Here is a 13916-nt window from a genome sequence, read left to right as displayed (position 1 = left end):
GGCCACAGTGGGCACTTCTCTCCCTGCTCCTTTGCATCCCTTGGACAGCTGATCAGACTGTGTCTGCCCAGCTCCAGACTCTCCATGTAGCAATGTGGTAGGACTTGCTGGGTGACTGCTGGTGCAAGATGCCTTCCCAGAGTGTGAGCGTGTCCCCATGGCTGGGCTCTGCTGGCCTGGCCCTGGCTCAGTCACTCACAGAGGCCTCTGCAAAGCCTGTCGGCATTGCTGCTAGCACTAGCACTTCTCCCAGGGATTTCCAAACACTAATGAGGTACACAGAAAGCAGGAGAGAAGGGCTTGTGCACACATCAGCCCCTCCATTTGCATTATTAGTGACAGGAGTGCTAAAAATTCACTGCTTCCCATGTTGTGTCTCTAATGGGAGGACAGCTGTTTCATCTACACCCGCCAGAGGCAAACATAGCCCCCACTTTGGGGCCCATCCTGAATGCATACAGGAGAGCATCAGGTGTTCTGGCCCAAATCCAGTTGTGCCCAGATGCACAAGCTACAGCAGGTTTCCCACCACAGCCCAGCTTTGAAAAATGGCCCATGTGTGGGCTAGACACATGGTTTACTAAGCCAGGCACAGCTGGCAGCCTCTGCCTGTGGGCCATGCAGCACCCTGTAGCATCAAGAGCAGCTCTGCATTACCTGTGGCAGGAACAGCCCTGCCAGGGCCATACCTTGTACAGTGCAAAGGTGCGGACAGTGTAGGTTGCCAACTCGACTGTGTCCAGCAGGGTCACTTGGATCATCCCATAGGTTTCTGTACCCCGGCTTGGCCAGTACTGGTCACACTTTACCTAAGGGGAGGAGAGGAGAAAGGGTGAGTGCTTGGCTGCTGCTGGGGCATCTGGGGTGAAAAACAGGTCTCTGCCCTTCAAAAGGTAAAGACACAAAACAATCACTATGTGAGGGGTCCCAAAACACGCAGATTGCCTTCTCTCTGACTGTCCAGCAGAGAGGCAGCACACCCTGGGCTCCTTTCCACAAGATTCATATTCAAAGAGGGATTTTTATTTTTTTCCTGGAGACTCTGGTGAGAAATGATACGAGTGGGCCAGGCTACCAGACACAGCAGCACGAGCAGTACCAGGTAAAAAGGCAGTGTGCAGCAATTGCTAGCAGTGATTTGCTTGTGCCTTAAGTTTTCTTCTCTGCCTCTCCTTTGGGAAGATGTTGGTCTTGAGGCTGTGCTTGCAGCATCCCCCTGCCTGAGCTCCACCTGGATGGAAAGAAGGTTGGCAGCTGCAAGTTGGTGAGAGGAAAGCTGGTGAAGCAGGGGAGAAGAAGCTGCGGTTTCTGTGAGGAAGGCTCTGATCAAAGGGCAGCTGAGGTGAGGAAGGTGCAGCCTGCATCCCCACCACCTCCTTGCTATCCCAGCCCAATGTTCTGGACCCACAGCATTGAACTGAGACGTGAGGACACAATACACAACACCAGGCACTACCTTTCTCTTTGCAATCATAGTCCCCAGTGTCATGTCAGTGTGGCTTCCAGGCAGCAAACTACACTGGTGAAAGATTGGACACAGCCCACACACCTGGTTTCTGCACTGCCATAGGCTCAAGTGCATTCGAAATCTGCATTTCTCAGGTGTTTCAAAACCTGCTCCACAGCAAGGCATAGATGCCAGCTCAGACACAATTTGTTCTCCCTCTGCAAGAACACACAGACTGTGGCCAAACCACCTCTTCAGCCCCTTTGTGCAGACAGCACTGTCCCATGAGGAACACACCACTGCTCCCTAGAGACCCCCTACCCAGCAGCATCTTTATCTCCTCCTCCCAACCCTACAGCCAGAATATTTTGAGCTACCTACCAGTCACAGCTGCCACTACAGCCCACTTGGCAGAGAGCCTTAACACATCCCCAGGGCCCCATCCCTTCACTCCATCTCCATGAGCATCTCTCCCTGATCACTTGCTGATGCCCTCCTCCTATTCACAGCTCAGTGTTTGCAAACTACTCCTCCGGTTTTATTCTCTCCAGACCCAAGCTCCCTATTTAATTTGGCACCCTGAGCATTCCTATTTCATCTGCCACTCAGCTCCCCTGCCCTGCAGAGCCCTGGTGCCTGGCTGACAGGAGGAAGACTTCATTCCCACCCATGTGCACTGCACTGAATATTGTTTCCCGCCCTAGGAGAGAGGAATGAATGGAAGATCATCTGTGCTTGTCAGGGAATAGTAAACTTAATTATTAGCCAAGCGTGTTTACAGGGGAATGTGTGGGAAGGGAAACAACAGGCTTAATTAGAAATCAATGAAGTTCAGCCTTGTAATTGAAGGCACTTTAAGCAGGGTGGGGCTTGTGAGAGCTAAGAGCCCTCATCCTGCATGCTGGCTGCTGGAGCAGCAACCTGAGGGCAGAGGGATGAATGTCTCCATGGTTTTTTAGGGTCTCCTCTCCCTAGGCCATGCCCTGGCAGAAGTGTCTGGAGCAAGGCTGCCTGATGGGGTACTATGGGCACCCTCGTGCCCAGAACAGCTCTGATGCCTCCTTCCCAAGGTCTCTTGCCCTTCAGGCTGCTGTGCTCTCTTGGATATGTGCTTGCACAGAGCAGCCTACTATATACACTGACTAGCTGCAAAGCAAACAACCTGGCTGTCATAAACCTTATTTCACAGCTAAACCGATCCTACCCTCGCAAGCAGGTGACACCTGCATCCCTGGCCACCTGAGTTTGTCTCACCCTGGCTGAGGGATGGCTTGCCCCCTCTCTAAAGGAGATGAGGGCAGAATGGCATCCTGCATATGCCACGTGCTGTGTCAGATTCAGTGTGGTTTGCAGGGGAGCAGCACAGCATGTCCCCCTTGGGGAGAGGGGTCCCTTCCTGCCACCTACAAGCTTCAGGGCTGTGTGTGCTCCAGCACAAAACAAACTTCAGAGGAGTTCCCTGCACGGGATAATAGCAGTGCCTGGATTGGTAATTGAAAATTATTTATTCATGACCAGATAAGAGTCAGTCACATTTTCTGCCAAATTTACCCATAATGTTTATGCCCCATTTTCAAGCTCTGTAAATTTTATGCAGAAGCCGATGCACTGTGGCACTAAAGCAGATAAGAGATGTTTTCTTCTGGCTGTGATTGCTTCTCATTAACTTAAGGAGCACACTAATGTCCTCAACAGCCATTCACTGCAGCTTTGCTGAGTGGCTCCTGTCCCTCCCCTTAGATGTCCTGTGCCTAAGAGCAGTTGGGCAACTCTCCTCAGCTCCACACTCTGTTCCCAGCCTCACTCACAAACTCCACACAGCATCACTGCCAGTGAAAGGGCTGGAGCAGGATGTGGCTGCAGGGCCTCTCGTCCCCAGAGCACTTCGGTACCATCCTCTTGGCACCCCTGCCTGGGGACTCAAAGTGCAAGGGGAGATCATCCCCCAGGGAAAGCTGCTTGCTGCTCTGGGCTGGGACAGAACAAACCATGACACTGCTCCGGGAGCCCTTGCTCTGCCACGCTCTTGGGGATACCCCAGGGTAGGAGAAATCCTGCTTTAATACCTCTCTTGTGCAACACACCCCGGCTGGGACGCCATACTCATAGCTTCGGGAAAGCTAATCTACAATGTGTGTTTCTGAACTGCCACCAAATGATTCTGAAACTGATTGTAAAGCTTTGAAAGCAGCTAAATTGCACAATCCTGCCATTTCTATCCTTTATGTGCCTCTTGCTTTGTGAAAACATGAAAAAGGGAAGATGATTTGGACCATCAAGCCAGCTAAAATTGCAGACCATAAAAGCTGATGCTCTTTAAAGATTTTTTTTTTTCCTCCCTGCAGCTCAGGAGCCCTTTAAAGCTGTGTCACCCCTACAGGGATGTGAAGCTGCTGCCGGTCCCAGTTGGCTTATCTACAGACACCACTGCTGAGGGAGCCTTGGGGAGCTCTCTTGGAAAGGTGGCAGAGCCTGCTCTGTGCTGGGCATCTCACCATGAGGCCCTGCTGCCCATCCCAGGCTCCACAGCTGGAGAGACAGTCCTGTCCCTGCACTGAAGCCCTTTGGCAAGGGGACTTCTAAGCAAGGTCACCCATGGCTAAGGCTGTGACACTGTGACTGCCTGGAGCAGTGGTGTCCCACAGCAGCCTGAACATCAGCAGGCAGAGATGCTGGAGGAATCCGAGATAATGTTTGAAGGCTCTGGAGTAAAATACTGTGAAACAGTGACTCATGCCGAAAGCTGGGAGCAATAGACAGTGACCAAGATCTTCTTTTGTCCCAAAAAGGTGTTGTCCTGACTGAGCTCTAGCCATCATCAAAGGGGCTTGAGGAGACGTAGAGCAGGAAAGTCACTGAAAGCCATCCTGCCTTGGAAGATGCTGGAGAAGCCAACAAAAGGAACAGAAGATAATCTACTACAAGTCCACATCCCAGCTCCCCACCAGTGCCCTTGTGTGACTGTGTGCCTCAAGGTACCTCTAGGGTTCAAAAACATCCAGGGAAGCCCTTGCTTTGCAGGACTGGCTCAACTCAGGACTTCCCCACTGCTTTCCCTAGCAACCTGCCTCTCCTGCAGTGACTGAGAAAAATGACCATTTCTCATTAGTGCTAAGGAGATGCCAAAAAGCCAGCAGGGCATGGGCAGGCAGTGTTGGGGAGTGAAGTCTGAGTCCAGTTAGGTCAACCTAGAGCCCCCCTGGGGAGCATGCCCAGTCAAGCAGGCTGCCTGCAGTTTCTGCTAGGTCTTTGGCCACCCCCTGCCCATGACAGAGATTCACAGTACCCATCCCATCACCAAAGCCTGACTATATGCACCGTGTTTGGGACAGAAACTGATACTGCTGGAAGCAATAGCAGGATGACATGACAGGGAGTGTGCTGGGGGAAGATAATGCATGGCTCAGCAGCACAGGCATCTCAGGAAATGACAAGTGCCTGTGGGGTCAAAGGAAAACAGTTATCTTCGAGAAACATGCACCTTGGAGTTCCTTCTCATAACTAAGCAGCCCAGAAGTTAAGTGAGTCAGGACTCTGGGCATGGGTTTACTTGGCAACCTCAAGGGGCTTTTCCTCATATTTAAATATATGCTCCATCACTGAAATGCAATGGCACAAAAATGTCCCCAAATAACTCTTCAGCTGCAGAGAGCAGTTGATGAGAAGCTTCTGATCTTGCTTAGCCCACATGCCAAGCCCTGAGCTGCAGGATGGGTCAGGTTAATTTACCTCCTTGTTTGGGCTGTGGTTGTCACTGGACAGAGTGGATAGGGCTGTGCATCAGGAAGCACAGTGTAAAGCTTCCTTTACATGTTGGAGGCAGCTTGTCTCCAAGGAACACTATTTTTCCTTGCAGGCTGCAGGCCATTTGTAGAGCCGGGGAAGCCCATGAACAAAGACAATTTCTATACAAGCAGGAAAGCAGATGTTTTGCCATGGTGATCAGTTGCTCCAGCTCCTTTCTCCCAGCCAGCATGGGCTAGGACCCCCCTGCAAGCATTTCAGTGCTAAAGCTTTGAAATTTACAAAGAGCATGCAGGCAGAAGTTTTAACTGAACCCAAACTTGACAGTTTCTGCTTCTCAAGAAGGAGCTTATTGGGCTAAAAATAACCAGTGCTTCACAGCTTGAGAGAACAGCCCCTTCTCCTGCTTGTTGGCATGGTAACACTAAAATATTCTGCAAATACAAATGCTCACCGCTAAAATTTTACTTTTGGGAACAAACTGAATCATGAGAGGCAGAAGCTTTGCCTGATGGGTGCATCTGGGCACAGAAGCACTTTGGTTACAGCTTATGAACTCCTGCTTCAGGGCTGAGTAAGAAGTCACAAGACACCATAAGCATCATCTGCAGCAAGGACTCCTGCTCCTTCCTCAACCTTGTGCCTTCCCCACAGTTTGTAGGCAGCTTTGCATTTATTACACCAGAATACCTAATTTTGGCAGTATGAGCCAATTATTTATACACGTTGTCACTGGACAAGGCACAAATTAGTCTTGTTATTACAATGAGACCCCATCAGCCATTCCTCTGCATTGCCAGAGATGCCAGCACCCTGTAAGGCTGCAGGATGCTGCTGATATCACCTACCCACTGCAGCTTCTCAGCTTATGAGACGCAGCACCCAGGCTTTTAGGGACTGTCAGACCCCATCTCAGAGCTTTCCTTTCTCCCTATGGCAAGAGCAATGTGGGCTGGGAAAGGGTGGCTGTGCATGCAGACATACAGGCAAGACAAAGGTTGATGAGCAGCACAGTGATAGGAGGTTTTGCTACCCTTTTGCCTCACAGGGATAAGCTTACAAGGCACTTGTTGCTGGGGTGCCTGCAGCAGTGAGACACACTCCTGGACCTGCCTCTCCCTGGATGCCTTTATGCTGTGAAGTGTTCCCATCACTGTCTCCAACCTTTCCCCTCCCCAGCTCCAGAAAAGATAGGAAGCACACACTGTACCCTGGACTTCTCCTCCAGCCTGGTCATCATAACTATAGTTGCTGTCCTCTGTTCCCACACCATCCTCCAGAAGTCACTGAGGGTTTCTGGCAGAGGACCCTGCGTGGCGATGTAGGCGTTCTGCTTCCGATACCCATCAATGTAATTGGCATTGATGTAATCACTGCCTGGAACCCCTGTGGAGAAAGATGGTGGAAAACATTACTGCAGGGGCAGCCCACGACCCTGTGCCTATTGGTCTCCTGGGCCCTGCAGGCAAGGGAAGAGGAATGTTCACAGGGCTCTTGACAAGCCTCCTTTACCCATCCTGGTGATGCCAGAATCTCTCCCTTCAAAGGAAAAGGATGGTGCCTGAACAAAGAAGAACCAAACAAAGAAGAACCCTTTGTAACTCTCACATTAATACAACAAGCAGGCAGCACCAAAGGAGAGAGACAGCTGCCACCCACACGAAAAAGGAAATTCACGGAAAGGAATATTATGGTGCTTGTTTGGCCCCAAGCAGCTGATTGAAATAATTGTCTCAAATTCACTACCTATTTGGTATGGTCCTACAGCAGCTTTTTAAAATAAGTCTGCTTCATTAGCTTGTCTCTGTTAGCAGGGGATGTCAGGCAGAGATGTCCTCCTATCCCTCCTGCAGGGAAAAGTACCTCAAAGGAACCAGACCTTCTCACCACCATCTCAGCGTTGGACTCTCCTCTGCTGCTGCCTGCTGGCAGAGGTTGCTCCAGCTCCCACTTTGCCTTAACAACTTTCCTTAAAGGACTTTCTTTTAAAGGCCTTTAAAATGCAAACACACAGTTACTAAAATAAATTCGAAAAGCAGAAGCCTGAGGCTGTGTGCTCCGAACCCTGCTCAGCATGGGCTGCCCGGGCCTGTGAGGGAAAGCAGCAGGAGTCTCCTTGTTTCCCAAAGAGAGCACATCTGCATTTCATTAGGGAAAGGAAATGAAAGTGAGGGTCTCCCCCACACCTTTTTGTCCTGGGGCATTTTCTAGAAATTCCAGCAGCCTCAGCAGAAACAAAGTGCTTGTGGCTCTGGAGGAAGAGCAGCAGCTGGAGAGCAGCACCCAGCTCCCTTAGCATGGGTGGTAGGGACCTGGCAGGGCTCCTTGGGAACACTTTCCAGGAAGACACAGCTTACAGCAACTGACTCAGGCTGGAAAACAGGGAATCCACCATGTGCTCCCACTGCACAAACGGGGTTTGCCCTTGGTCAGACATGCCAGGCCTTCACATAGCTGCTGCTGAACAGGCCTTGCCATAAGGGCCCGTTTGGACACCTCCTCCTGCAGAGTATGAGTGGTGCATCAGTGTTAGAAAAGACTCTGTCATCCCAAGAAAAGGACAAAAGTAATTGCAGGGCCACTTGGAGGCAAAGCCAGACCCCAGTCTCTTTCCTAAGCAGGGATGTATTGAATTAGCTGCATCTTCCCCACACCCCATAAGTGGGCTCAGTTCTGGAGTGTAGGGCTGGGGGCTGATTTATAGAACCGGGGGAATGGGTGAACCTGGGCTTCAGTACCTGTGCTCCAGCTCCTCTGTGTGCAAGGGGACTGAAAAACAAGCACTAAAAGGGTGTAATAACCCAGACTCCAGAGATGGGGGGATGCTTCTTGGACCATGGGGGTCAGTGCTATGAATATGCATCTCCTATGGAGCAGAAGGATGTGTGGAGCCTGATGTCACAGGGGAAGGAACATTCCTCATCCAATGCGGCTCTGGGCATTTCCATGGGAGCAAACACTGAGAAGTCCCAGAGGAAGATACCAGTCCTGCAGTTGTGTTGGGTGGTAGGGTTAACAGTATCATGTCCCACCATGTGCCAAGGAAGGCAGCTGAAGTCACACAGTAGGGCCAACAGTGAGAAGGGTGGCTGCTGGGACAGACATCTCTGCTGTCTGTCCAACTATAACAAGAAACAACCACACAGGGCACACTGTTCTGAGGACATTGGGAAAGCAGAGCCCTTCCTCTCCTTTTCCAGCCAGATTTGTTAAGGCTGATGTTGGATATGTTCCTTGCTGTTTTCCCCTGTTCGACTCAGAACAGGGAAAAGAGTCTCCTGCTACAGCCAGGTTCAACCATTTGCTAGGCTGCCCCCTTTGCAGTCACTCTTACCATCGATGGAGGTCAGGATGACCCGGGAGTGGTCATAGGCAATCACATTTGCATAGCGGTTTTTTGGCTTATTCACTTCCAGGTTGGAGTTCTCCCAGGTGAACTGCTGTCCTGGATCAATGGACTGTGGAGAGAAAGAGAGGCAGGGAGTCAGGAGTGGTTACAGCACAGTAGGATGCTGCAGTACATGTGTGTTTCAGTCAGGAAATCTGCATCTGCCCACACACCTCTCCCCAGGCCAGACAGAGCTTCAGTGGGTGTCCCCAGCAGCAGTGTCAAAACAGATCACACCAAAACCCAGTCTCCAGTGGAAATTGCCTCCTGTGACATGCAGACAGAGCAGCCCTTTGCTAGGGAAGCCTGATGCAGATGAGCCTTCACCTACACTCCCCCCTGCATGCTCATCCCTTCCTACGCCCATCAGCAGAAATTTGGTCTTATGCCAGAACTCTATGGAGACCTGACCGTGCAGTTCTTGACCTAGCAGTTTTATTAGCTGTTGAACTGCCATCTCCTGAAATAGAGGAAGTCCTGGGTGTCTTGTGCCCCAAGAGCTTTGGGTATTAGTGTCCTGCAAGACAGCCTATGAACTTTTGCCTAGGAATAGTCATGAAAATTGATAGGTTATTATCCTCTGCTCCAGCTACTAATGCAATGTAACCATCTCTTGTTTGAGTTAATAGAGTGACAAAGAAGTATAAACTCGGACAAGAGATGTGATTATAAATCTTGGCCAAAGGCCCACAGGCTATGCAACTGTCTGAGAAGCACACATCCTGATGCACCTGTGTCCTGGCTTCACATACCCAATGCTTCTCCCATGAGCTAATGTGTTCATGCACCTGGTATATTACTCCTCCATGGCCAGGCAGCCGCTTCCCAGAATCTTTTCTAATGTCTTTGCCCATGCACAAAACAAGGTGAAAAAGGACCATGGCCAAAGTATTTCTCTGAGCTGGGATGAGAGAGAGGTAAGTGAGGCACCTAGAAAAGACAACTGCCTCACCCAGAGACCTGCTCTGCACACAGAGCCTTGGGCAAGCTCAGGACAGGCAGCTACAGCAGAAATCAGTGATCCCACATACCCTCTTCCCCTGAAATTACCAACATAGTCAAAGCCTTCTCAAAATCATGCTCCAGCTCAGGGTCCCTGAAGCTTTGCTGGCCCACAGGCAAAAATATTTAGCAAACCAGGCTAGAGGAAACACTGCATGATACTCTCTCTGCAGGCATCCATGCTCATTGCCTGGCAGAGCCATGTCAGAAGTATTCTCAAGGAGCAAGGAGTCCCTTAGTCTGTCAGCTCTGGATCAGCTGTGAGACTGGTCTCTCTCACAGCCCTATCAACTATGGTCTTTGTGCTAGGTGACATTCATAGCCATCCCCTACTCTCCTGAGCTGTTGAGCAGGCACTTCCCAAGCAGCCCTGCAGGCACCCAGCTCAAGTACAGAGTACAGGCACTGCCTGCATCACCACACTGGCCCTAAGGACTTCGTAGCACATGCAGGACACAGGCCAGTGCTGTGCCAGGTGACAGCTCCCTGTCCCCATGTGCAGCCCATGCTGACAGCCCTCCCTGCAGCAGCAGGCAGAGGGGACAGTGCTGACGAAAACACACAGGAGGATGTGACATCACAGCGATGCTAATAGGTAGTTTCGCAAACGTAGGATGTAAATAGACATTTCCTATAGAAAACCTGTAATTTTCTATTATCAGTGTAATAAGCAGGCAGCAGCAGCATTCAGAGGCACTGCAGCAGGGATGGTGGGAGTGGAAGCTGCAAGCACTACTTCTAGCTGGAAACCCACTGGCCTGGTTGCCTCGGCCCCCGCACGCTCTTCTGCCCAGGCACAGACATTCACGTGCAGCTCAAAGTTTTCTGGGACACTTCATTTCATCCAGGCACCTGTATTTTGCTTCCAGGACCCACTGAACTAGCTCTTCTCCCTCAGCTGTGTGGCAGAGCTGACTGCTGCCCACCTAATGGTGGGGCTGAACCAGAGAAGGGCAATAGAAATGATCAAAGCCACGAAAAACTAGAGAACGGAACATGTAAGGACTTTTTCTGTGTGGAGTAGAGATAAATGAGAATGGGTTTGATAACAGTTTAGTCAATCTGGAGCATACTGAAGGAGAAGCATGAAACAAAGGAAAAAATCCACCAATGCCTACAAAAGACATAAATAGCATTTCTTTATTCAAAAAGGTGGACTTAGTCTGCAGACAGCCATTCAGAAAGCCGTCTAGTTCTTGGTGGAGCTGAGACCAGCCTTAGAGGTATGAGTGCTAAGGAGCAACACAAGAAAGCATCATGCCTGCTTGCACCCTGTGAACACTTGCTCAGTACTGGGCACAAGTCAGTGCTAGAGAGCCCTCACTTTGCAGCAGAGGCAGGGAGAGCTCAATCTGCACTGCAAATCACTGCCAAAAGGCTGCAGGGCTGCCCAAGCTGTGGGGTGCACTGTGTGTTGTGCAGCAAGTCTGAATCCTGCCACAGCAATAGAAAGGGTTATTTCCTGGGGGAGACAAGGCTGCCAGGAGCCCCCAGAACCAAGGAGGAGCATCAGGGTGTTGCCATTAGGGTTAATTGCTTTGATGTGCAATGAGGATGTGCAAAAATGGTCTAATCATCATCAGCCTCTTAAGAGGGCAAACAGGTGAGAAAGTCAGAAGTAATACAGCACCTGAGTGCAAAGAGGCTCTAATTAAATACTCCTGCAAATTAGTGACTCATTTAGAAGTAAAATGATTTAATTTAAACTCTGGTGATGAATTAATGTACACCTGTTCCCCCCCTTTAAGGCAAACAAATGAGTAAATAAAAGGGAAGATGATGGGCTGCTTTGAGAGCAGTTGAAGCTCTTACATAGAGTGGTGGTTGGCAAGTCTTGTCCCACCTATATAAGATGCTGTGCAGCCCCTTACTTTGGAAGCATTGCTGAATCTCTCCACCTTGTTCCACAACTGCCTCAGTACTGGGAATGTGTTCTTGGTCCCTTCTGGGGCTTATAGGAGTCACTGCTACATCCCATACCCTGATCAAATCAGAGTAACACTTTTGACTCATTCTTCCTAGAAAGCAGAAGGCTTGGGAAATTGGAAGGAAATGAGCCAGAACAAACTTAAAAGCACCATGACTTTTAGTTTTTCTGTGTTTTAAAGTGACAGGGGAGATGTTGTAAGACAGCAAGTACAAATTAAGAAAAAGCCCAATTAGTAAAACTCCTCCTTCTCAGCATGGAAGCGTACGGAGCAATCTCTCCAAAGCAGCTCAGGGATCCCTGCTGCTACAGCCATATCATAAAGAAAGAGCCAGACCATTGAAACAGGATTGGAAAAAGGCTCTTTCCTCGACAGACTCAAGAGAACTTTACAAATGCCTTGAAAACATCCCTGAGTGCCAGTTTGTCTCTAAGATGCAGTCCCACTTGGGTTTGCTGTTCTCCTTCATCAGTGCAACTCCAAAGCCCCACTGCAGCTGCCTCTGCCACTGGCAGGCATAGGCAACCCAGGCTGGCAGGCCCCTGGGGCAGCATGTCAGCTTCGCCGGGCAGCCATGGCCCTGTGATGCTTAGCAGTTCAGGAGCTGCACAAGGGCAAGGAGCTTGGGCAGCAAGTCCTTCCTTGCCTCCTGTGAAATCAACCACATCAGCACAGGCATTGACCACTGTCAATCTATGCTGTGTCTCAAATGAGGACATAATGTGCTCCTCAATCAATAGCTGGCAGCACTTCAGCCTTCTTATTCTTATTACTGGAACGTGAGTGCTGCATTCCTGCCAGGCAGCTTCCTGATGAGCCCATTAAATCCATAACAGGAGGCTCCCCTGGTACTACCTGGACCCCTGGTCCAGCACCTCTGGCCCCAGGGAATGAAGAACTTCTGCTGTTGCCTAAGCTGCCTTGGCAGGGCTGCAGGCATGGAAGATGCAATGTTCTTGGTGGCTTTAAGGGAAATGCAAGTGAACACAAAGTTTGAGCAGGCTCATAGTGCACTGGAAAGAAGGAACACAGTTAAATCTCATGCACTACCTAAAGATTCTAAAGAACTAACATGCTGAGCAGAAGCATGCTGCTGGGCTTCAACAGCTCCAGTCTTCTCTGCTCCCTGGGGCTATCCACTTGAGGGACATGCTGAAGGAACTGGGCACAAAGGAAAATTGCCACAAGTTGAAGTTTCAGAAGAAATAAAATTTCCTTTGAGAAGCTGGTGCAGAATCTAGCCCAGAAATGGCAGCAGCCACAAGGGATCAGGAACCAGCCCTGGTTGGAAGGACTCTGTCCCGTGTTTACTAACAGCAGCAAAACAGACAGCAGTGCTTGAAAGTGCAAATTGCTGTATGTGTGTGCACATTTGTGTGTACTAGTCCAGGTACCTCCCATCAGAGGGCAGGATCCTGCCCTATGTCCACAGTCTGCAGCATAGGAAGGTGGCCCCCAGGAGGAGCTCCAACACAGCTGCAGCACTCACCACAGCCCACAGATAAATAATTAAGGGCTCAACCTCCCTTCTACTTATTTAATTCCATTAATCCCACAGTGTAAATTCACTGTACCACTCACTATGCACTAGAAATGAAATACTCTCCTGGTGTGGCCAGGCCAGGAGCTGCTTCCAGACTCTTGCACTCTGCTCCCCCCCAAACTCGGCTGCATGCCTGAGAAAGTGTGGTGGGTTGTGCTATCAGAGCAGCAAGCAGCAGAGTTAACTGTGCCTGCAGCCGGCTCAGCTCCCAGAACCCTCAGCTGAACATCTCCCCAGGAGTACCAGCAGGTCCAGTTGGGATCACTCCCTGCCTGTCGGGTGTGAGGGCTAACCCGCTGCTCAGGACCTTGCTGTCACTGCTGCAAGTGCACAGCTCTCCTCTTCCTGCTGGCTTTGTCACACAGGCTGTGAAATTGGTGTGAACAATATTATTTGTTCTCTGACCTGTGGGAACGCAGGCCAGAAGGCTTTGAGAAATTTTTACGACCCTCTATGTCCCTTCCTGGGCACGTGGGGAGATGCTGATAGGTCTTGTTTTGTGTCAACTGTGTCTAGGTTACCTTGGTATTGCTTGCACAACCAAGACAAGCGCCAGACGGGTGACCCTGGGCAGCTGGCCTCAGTGGTTAAAAGTGCTGTTAAATATTTGCTCTTTGCCTGGGGTGCCACCACCCCTGAGACATCTATAAACAACCCTGAACCCCATGGAGATGTTAGGCTGCCAGCCTGCCCTGGAAAACCACTTAAAATGTAACTCCTCCAAAGGACAACCAACCAGCAAGTGTCCCTTGGGGGTTCATCTGTGATGCCTGTGTCCTTTGCTCTCCTTGCTCATCTACGCTATGCCCAGCTGGCAGCACTAACATGCCATATGGAAACGGGGTCAGGGACTTTCAAAGTGCT

At 50.3% G+C, this 13916-nt stretch overlaps 1 protein-coding gene across 5 annotated transcripts in view; it reads right to left on the bottom strand.

Annotated features, from left to right (window-relative positions):
* The window catches only part of PTPRF (protein tyrosine phosphatase receptor type F), a 381207-nt gene that overhangs the window by 10586 nt on the left and 356705 nt on the right, over positions 1-13916 (bottom strand). For all 5 annotated transcript variants that reach the window (XM_030454976.1, XM_030454978.1, XM_030454981.1 and 2 more), the window contains 3 exons: positions 8526-8649; positions 6402-6577; positions 690-809 (listed from right to left, as the gene is read on the bottom strand). In XM_030454976.1, the coding sequence (XP_030310836.1) occupies positions 690-809; positions 6402-6577; positions 8526-8649 (420 nt within the window). The remainder of the gene's footprint in view (positions 1-689; positions 810-6401; positions 6578-8525; positions 8650-13916) is intronic.

Source organism: Calypte anna, chromosome 8 (genome assembly GCF_003957555.1).
Source record: "Calypte anna isolate BGI_N300 chromosome 8, bCalAnn1_v1.p, whole genome shotgun sequence".
In the NCBI taxonomy this organism is placed as follows: domain Eukaryota; kingdom Metazoa; phylum Chordata; class Aves; order Apodiformes; family Trochilidae; genus Calypte; species Calypte anna.
Note: the sequence above shows the minus strand (reverse complement) of the source record. Positions and strands in the feature narration are given on the sequence as shown.